This window comes from Seriola lalandi, unplaced genomic scaffold, assembly GCF_002814215.2.
Source record: "Seriola lalandi dorsalis isolate HSWRI2012SDOR001 ecotype SW California unplaced genomic scaffold, Sedor1 jcf7180002036722, whole genome shotgun sequence".
Taxonomy (NCBI): Eukaryota; Metazoa; Chordata; class Actinopteri; order Carangiformes; family Carangidae; genus Seriola; species Seriola lalandi.
Window position 1 is genome coordinate 1 of NW_019507298.1, and position 7753 is coordinate 7753.

The window sequence follows — 7753 nt, forward strand, 5'->3', positions numbered from 1 at the left end:
TAGATATATATACATATATCTATATATGCATTTATATATAAATATGTTATTATAGCAGCCCTATCTCTCATATTTGAATAACAAATATCAGAACTCTAGCTCTGTGGTAATCCTACCTCCTCATCCTCCTTATTTTATATATATGTATTTATTTTTCCAGAAGGTAAATGAGAACAAAAAAGCCAAAGTAATAAACATAAAATTACATTAGTCTGATGACTAATGTAGTTAGTTATGGCTTACAAATGCAGTGTACTTTGCTGGTAAACAACACTGAGACCAAGAGACCTATGTTATGAGAGTTAATTTAATACAGAACGTAACAGTAAAATAAAAAACACAGAATCAAATATCCATAGAGAGATTTACTTTCAAATTTTATTTTCTCACAAATTTTCTTGTCTGAAATTATATTAATGTTACATTCAGCATCATATATTCATATATCTTTGACCAATTTAACAAGAAAAGGGTAAAACAAGTAAGGTTTTAAAGTTGATAGCACATATTGATGCCTACATGAGCTGAATAATTATGGAATATCAGAGTGAGATAAAGCAATGCTTCATATAAATACTATATCTGCTCCATTGTCTTACTATTGATCCAGTGATCTTTGTGGTAGCTAAAGACCAAATTTGGAGTCAGTAGGAGATATTTTACTTGCTAGTGGCTTAGGGGCTCAAATACACCACCATACCGGTTAGCTGCCTGAGACTTTATAAACAGGTCAGATACAAATGTACAATCACTCTGTAAAGCAAATAGTTTGTTTTAAAAAGTCCTGATAATTTAATTTGCCTAACCGTACAGAGCTCACCAATACTGAATTTAAAACAACAAACAACAATTTAAAACATAGCAAAGGTGTGTTTGTATTTCTTGAGCCCACACAACAGAAGTTGAAGCACACAGGAACTACATCTTGTGCCACACAGGTATGGAGGTCTGCCTGGGGGCTATGCTTATGGAGCAAGCTTCGAAATATGATTTACACATTTCAGTGAGCCTCAGGCATGCAAAACAGAACTCCACCTCGCACCGGGGACAGATAATGTTTTTACATTTTGTTTTGTCATGCTCAATCAGCAAGCCACAGGTGGGACAGGCACGGATGGACGGACAGCCAGTGACATCCTTCACATTCTCAAAGGTGATGTTTTGACAGGTTTTCAATATTTGTAGTGGCTTACTGATGCAATCATCATATGCACAGCGGAATGAATGTGGAGATGGATGTTCCCATTCCCTCAGACACTGCCAGCAGAATTCATAAGTCTTGTTTTTGTCAGCTGTGCACAGTGTGCAGCGGACCCTTAAATTATTGAGGTCAGTCCTCACCACAGATGACTTACAGCTAGGACACTGTTGGTTGAAAAAAACAAAGATAGATTTATTTTATTTCACTTTTCTTTATATGTGAACAACATTATTAACAAAATTCAAAGTTAGTAAATTATTTAATTAAGACACTTACGGTTTTGACGTCCAAGGAATCTTTGGCAACTCTCTGAAACATTTTTTTTTCAAAGTACTCAGTTTCTTCAGTGGTTAGAAGAGCCATTTTACGAACCTCTTCATATGGCCACTCAACATCACAGTCAGTTTGGCCACACACAAATCTGCTCTTTCCCTAAGAGGTTGAAAATAAAACCAGATTCATTAGTTTCATTTTTGAAAAAGAGCAACTTTTTGAGTACTTGCTTTTTACAGTTCTCTCTAATCAATACTGATTTAGAGTTTAAAGAATTTATGGTATAGAAATACTACACATGGGATTTCACATAAATTTTATAGAAATATGTCAATTCATGTGCACAGGTTGGGCCAGTGAATGCTCAGTATAGTCATAGTGTCCATAAATTAGACATTATATAAATTCCATGTTAGTGCATATAAATGTAAGTGTGACTCGGGAGGATTCAGGAGATACAATGTGCTCCAACAATAACAACCAAAAAGCTCATTGTCTATTCTGCAACATGCACATACAGATATTATAGCTGGCTATTTCAGATATTTGCCTGACACTAGGCAAACACACTAACTGTTGAACTGACAGAAATGGCAGTTGACAAAGATCCTTTGCTTGTTCCAGAGCTTTCGACCAAATGAAACACTGACCTTTGCTGATAACATATGACAGGTGCATTCAGACTCAATAGAAACAAGAGCTAGATGTCATGAAGAATTGAGAGTGCACCAAAATGAAGCTCAAGGTGTTCAGGCAGCTGTGGTGAGAGTGCTTACTTAGATTTTTGACAGTTGCATGGCAACATATATCAATCTGTTAGGCTAATGAAAACCATGTGATACAGTTGAAAGATCTGGAGCGAGCAAGTTGAACTTGAGTGAAGACTGTTTTAGCTATTTGAATTTTGTCATGGAGGTGATCATAAAAATTCACTAATACACTACCTCATCCAATAACCTGCGACACCATTTGGTGAGAGACATGGGAGTGACAGTGTGTCCACAGGACATCCGTGCTCTGAGGGACTTGTAGTCAGTGCACTCAACTATGAGACACAAAACCACAAAAAAGTGTTACTGGTTATTGGCTTTATCATCTTGGTAAATTTTAAGTTAATTGTTGGTTCTTTGGATACTTACAATCCATATCATCATCTCCATCGACAAATTCAAGTGTGGTGTCTGCAGGGTCATAACACTTCTCCTCTTCCGTTGACACACCGCTGCTTCCCTGTCAAGAGAAGAAAAAGGTTCGGTGATCAAATATATTCTCCTTTGTGGAATACCATGTCTTCTTTGTTCAATACTGAAAAGCATTCTCACTGAGCTATCAAAACCTATATGATTCTACATGTTCTACCAGTGGTTCAGAAGCATAAATTTCAATAGTTTCCAAATGGTTGCTCAGTTGTTAAGGTGCAGAATCATAGTTCAGTTATTCAGAATCACTCTGACTATGCTCAGTTGTCAACTTTTTGCTGCTTGGCTGTTGAGAACAACACCTCGGAGCCTATCTCAACTCGGTGCCTTCACGCTCTCCCATGAAAACAACAACAAATGAGCTTCAACGGTCAAATGATCACAGGTTTCATTCACCTTTCAAGTCACATGATTTTCTTTTGGCCTAGATGACCATTTTGTTTTTTAAAATCTCAAATCATAAACACCTTTGATTAAAGTTTTGGTTTCAGTTGGATCATTTGCACCTGAACAACACACCCCACACAATCCTCTGAGTCTCACTGTACAGTCTCACTGGCAAAAGGGCAATCCAGCTGAAAATAAGTGGACCCAGAGGAGAGGAGATCATCGATCTGTGTGATGTGGGCAAATGAATGCTCAGTATAGTCATAGTGTCCATAAATTAGACATTATATAAATTCCATGTTAGTACATATAAATGTAAGTGTGACTCGGGAGGATTCAGGAGATACAATGTGCTCCAACAATAACAATCAAAAAGCTCATTGTCAGTCTATTCTGCAACATGCACATACAGATATTATAGTTGGCTATTTCAGATATTTGCCTGACACTAGGTAAACACACTAATTGTTGAACTGACAGAAATGGCAGTTCCAGAGCTTTCGACCAAATGAGACACTGACCTTTGCTGATAACATATGACAGGTGCATTCAGACTCAATAGAAACAAGAGCTAGATGTCATGAAGAATTGAGAGTGCACCAAAATGAAGCTCAAGGTGTTCAGGCAGCTGTGGTGAGAGTGCTTACTTAGATTTTTGACAGTTGCATGGCAACATATCAATCTGTTAGGCTAATGAAAACCATGTGATACAGTTGAAAGATCTGGAGCGAGCAAGTTGAACTTGAGTGAAGACTGTTTTAGCTATTTGAATTTTGTCATGGAGGTGATCATAAAAATCCACTAATACACTACCTTGTCCAATAACCTGCGAAACCAGTTGGTGGGAGACATGGGAGTGACAGTGTGTCCACAGGACATCCGTGCTCTGAGGGACTTGTAGTCAGTGCACTCAACTATGAGACACAAAACCACAAAAAAGTGTTACTGGTTATTAGCTATAGCTGTAATAATACAATAGTGCACAAAATCATTTGGTAAATTTGAAACTAGTTGGTCTCTTCGGATACTTACAATTAATTTCATCATCTGCATCGAAAAATTCAAGTGTGGTGTCTGCAGGGTCATAACACTCCTCTATATGTATAGTCCTTTGTAGAATAGCATGACATCTGCGTTCAATTCTGAAAAAGCATTCTCAATGAGTTATCAAATATACCTGTATACGATTCTGCATGTTCTGCCAGTAGTTCAGAAGCATACCTTGTAGTTTCCAAAAGGTTTCTCAATTCTTCAACTGTCAAATCATAGTTCAACTCTTCAGAATTGTCAAAAGTTGTCAAATTTGTTCCGCTTGGTTGTTGAGAACAACTCTGTCCCTGTGCAGCTGACAAACCGCTGTTCAGATCTCCAGTATCACTCGTACTTTGCCAGGAGCCCATCTCGACCCGGTGCCTTCACGCTCTCCGACGAAAAAACTGAGCTGCAATGATCATTGGTTTTATTTACTGTTCAAGTCACGTGATTTTCCTTTGGCCTAGATGACGCATTTTGTTTTTCAAATCACAAATCATAAACACTTTGGATCAAAGTTTTGGTTTCACACACCCCACACAGTCCTCTGAGTCTCACTGTGCAGTCTCAGTCTCAGTGGCAAAATGACAGTCCAGCTGAAAGTAAATGGACCCAGAGGAGAGGAGAAGATCATCGATCTGTGCAGCACTCAAGAGCAGCTGGGGAAGATCGAAGTAGGGTACCTGAAAAAGAAGATTGTTGAAGAACTACATATAAGTATGTTTAACTTCTTTCCTCTTTATTGTGTAGAATTACGTATTTACATGTGATGATAATGTAATTAGCTACAGAAGCGACAGTTTCTAATCCAATGGTAGATCATTTAGACCATTTTTCTATCATTAAAATTAAGTGATATTGAATAAAAATGTTTTTATCACTTCATCAGCTGTTAGCCTATTAAAGACTAAATAAGGACGACATTAAACCTACAAACACAATAAATAAGAAAAAATGACCTAAATAATTAAACAAATCAAAAAACGGGAATTGAAATACTCTGGAATGTTATTCTCATAAATAATTTGCCTAATAACATATCAAAAAACACAGAAAGCTTTCGATTGAACGCTGTGAGGAATTCGTCGATAGGTTACAGTATGTGATGGATAAAGGACTTAGAGTTACAAATAATTGTAATAATAAAAAAAATAAAACAACGAGAAGTTCGTGCCTATGCATCTATTCATGAGGCAAAAGTCCTTGAAGACACAAGACAAACAAAAAACTTTCTCTGTCAGCCCCATAGCGAGCAAACCCTGATTCTTTACTTCTTTTTAGCTGGTGAATTCCGGATGATCTTTGGAATCAAGAAGCTGGAGGAATCAGACCTGCTGTTGTCCTATGGGATCAGGCACATGTCCACCATTCATACAGTGCTGATGCTCCCAGGAGGTGACGGATGTGGACAAGACTCCGAAGAACAAACCAACAGACTCTAAACTACACTGCACACTAAACTACAATTAGACCAATAATACATTATTATGTCCTTTTGTAATTATAAGAAACAGCTTATCAGACTGCAGGACCCAACTGTGTTGTACAATCACTTCAATGAGTGATTTGTCATTACTAAATGTAAAGTAGTCACCTGACAAGATAAGCAGCATTGTTGTGAGTACCTGATATTTTTGCTTCAAAACAAGGACTAAATTATGTTTTCCCAGTAAGAATAATTCAGAGTAATTAATGAGGCATGGGTTTCCTATAGGTTTGGTGTTATGTTTGGTGGGATGGTCAAAATCATATGCTTACTTGTCTGTCTCTTTTCTCATTCATATGCACATATGTATGTACATTCTCACATAAAGATAAGAAAATAAACGTATAAAAACCTGTAGGTGGTGTACTACTCTGTTTGAACCAACTATCTGCTGTTATCCATGTTCAGTTCTGAGTTTCTGTAGCTCTGCTCCCTAATTTTGTTGATTTTGGCAACACAACAAAAGAATTTAGTGACAGAACCACAACAATTCTCAAACCCATCTTTAAATCATATCAAAAGATGTGTATCATTTTTCAATCGGCTCTTGAACTTATGGCAAAGTCTATGATATCAGAGCTCACCTGAGAGTCTGCCGCTCACCTGTCTGTGTCTGAGTTGCTCAGGCTGCTGCTGACAGGATTTTCAAAATAAAATCATGCCTGACATTAACAAACATATCAATTGGACAAGCTGTGGCTAATTTACTTTTACTATTTTTTACTATGAATAATATTCATGTTTTAATGGGCCGTCTCCAGCAAGAACTCTGCTCTTGATCCACTAATGGAAAGGGAGAGGAGGGCATTAATTGGACTTGAAGTACCTGCTGTTGCTGCTTAATCATTATTTAATTACATGACCTTGTATATCAGGAACAAATGGGTTAACCAACCCGAAAAGATCTATGTTGAGTCAAATGTTGATGTTGTATCATGTGTGAGCTATGTGAAAAATAAATTATGTTCATATTGGGTGACAATGGACAAAGACAAAGATCTGGGAGAGGCAACTAAAATAATTTTTTTTTGCAAACTCACAGCTGATGAGATAAGTGCTGGAATTTTAGGTGAGATTTCATTTGATTTTAGCCAAAATGGCTAAAATCTAAATCAGGGTATGCAATATATCTTACATAAACTTTCCCTTTTGGAGTTGATTGGCAAATATTTCAATATTTGTAAATTATTTTTTCATAGTTTGCATAGTGTCATATGATGCAGAAAGACCTGAGCTGATGGGAAAAGGCACTGACATAAATGTAGTTAGACTGCATTCTGTCACGGGGTGGAATTATTTTTATGACCATGTAGGTCTACTGTGTTCATTGTGTTGTGGGTTGGGTGGGTGAGTTGGTATTTACTTCAGTTTTGCTTTCTGTACCTTATTATAGAGAAAAGGCCTCAATATACAGAATTTATTGAATAACATTAGAAAGTTTGTGAGAGAAGAAGATTTAGTTGCAATGTGGACAAACCCTCGGGCCTTATAAAAAACGGAAATCATTTTATAGCCGATGTTAATGATTCTATTATTGATATCCAATTACGTTTTATTTAGTTTAGTTTATTTTATTTAAATTTCGACACTTTCTTGCAGGTTCCTAAACATATAATTGTGCTACTTTCATATTCCCTGTCATTTACCCGGGTAGGCTCATAACGTGACGTAGACTGCTTGTCAACAAAAGTTTGAGAGTGAAACCAATCCATCACTTAACCTCACTGATCTTATTGTGTGATGACCAACCATCGCGTAAGTATCACCAGATTTTATTTCTCTGATCAGGGGTTTTCAACTAAAATTTTCTTCTCTATAATATATCATGCAATGTAATTCTTAAGAAGCATTTTGTTACGATTCTTTGTGTAGTTCTTATTTTCAGATTGATGTGAACCGTCTTCCCCATTAGGCTGCTTCAGCAGTGGTCGCAGAAATGACTGCTGGGGTGCAGCGACAAAACAGAAATCTTTAAACGCAGTTGTCATACCTTGCTGAGTCTCTCATTCTTCCTCTTTGCTTTTTCCACGGCACAGAGTGGCTAATTATCCTAAAATATTGAGACTTTTAAATTTGTGGCGATACAAACCTACTTGCAGTGCTTTTGGGAAATGAACACACATAATCCTTATCAGGTTTTTACTGGACTGGGGCATTTAAATATTTAAATTGTTT

At 36.9% G+C, this 7753-nt stretch overlaps 1 protein-coding gene and 1 long non-coding RNA gene across 2 annotated transcripts; one reads left to right on the forward strand and one right to left on the reverse strand.

Annotated features, from left to right (window-relative positions):
* Positions 1 to 356: 356 nt before the first annotated feature.
* On the reverse strand, positions 357 to 4527 carry LOC111647930 (uncharacterized). The gene is made up of 7 exons (XM_023397635.2): positions 4282 to 4527; positions 4093 to 4202; positions 3874 to 3974; positions 2614 to 2704; positions 2419 to 2519; positions 1478 to 1633; positions 357 to 1365 (listed from the first exon to the last, which is right to left on the reverse strand). Exons 1-7 carry the CDS (start codon positions 4458 to 4460, stop codon positions 919 to 921), a joined length of 1185 nt encoding a protein of 394 aa, XP_023253403.1. The 5' UTR covers positions 4461 to 4527; the 3' UTR covers positions 357 to 918.
* Positions 4528 to 4559: 32 nt separating this feature from the next.
* Positions 4560 to 5935, forward strand: LOC147819849 (uncharacterized). The gene is made up of 2 exons (XR_015436186.1): positions 4560 to 4809; positions 5374 to 5935. It is a non-coding gene; the product is annotated as an uncharacterized LOC147819849 (long non-coding RNA).
* The last annotated feature ends 1818 nt before the right edge of the window (positions 5936 to 7753 follow it).

Bases quoted from the DNA above. Each gene is read 5' to 3' on its own strand.
- LOC111647930 (XM_023397635.2), bottom strand. From the start codon at position 4,460: ATGGGCTCCTGGCAAAGTACGAGTGATACTGGAGATCTGAACAGCGGT. The intron at 2,705-3,873 runs GTAGTGTATTAG...TTCTCTTGACAG, and splicing joins TTCGCAGGTTATTGGACAAG to GGAAGCAGCGGTGTGTCAAC. The intron at 1,634-2,418 runs GTAGTGTATTAG...TCAACCTCTTAG, and splicing joins GTCGCAGGTTATTGGATGAG to GGAAAGAGCAGATTTGTGTG.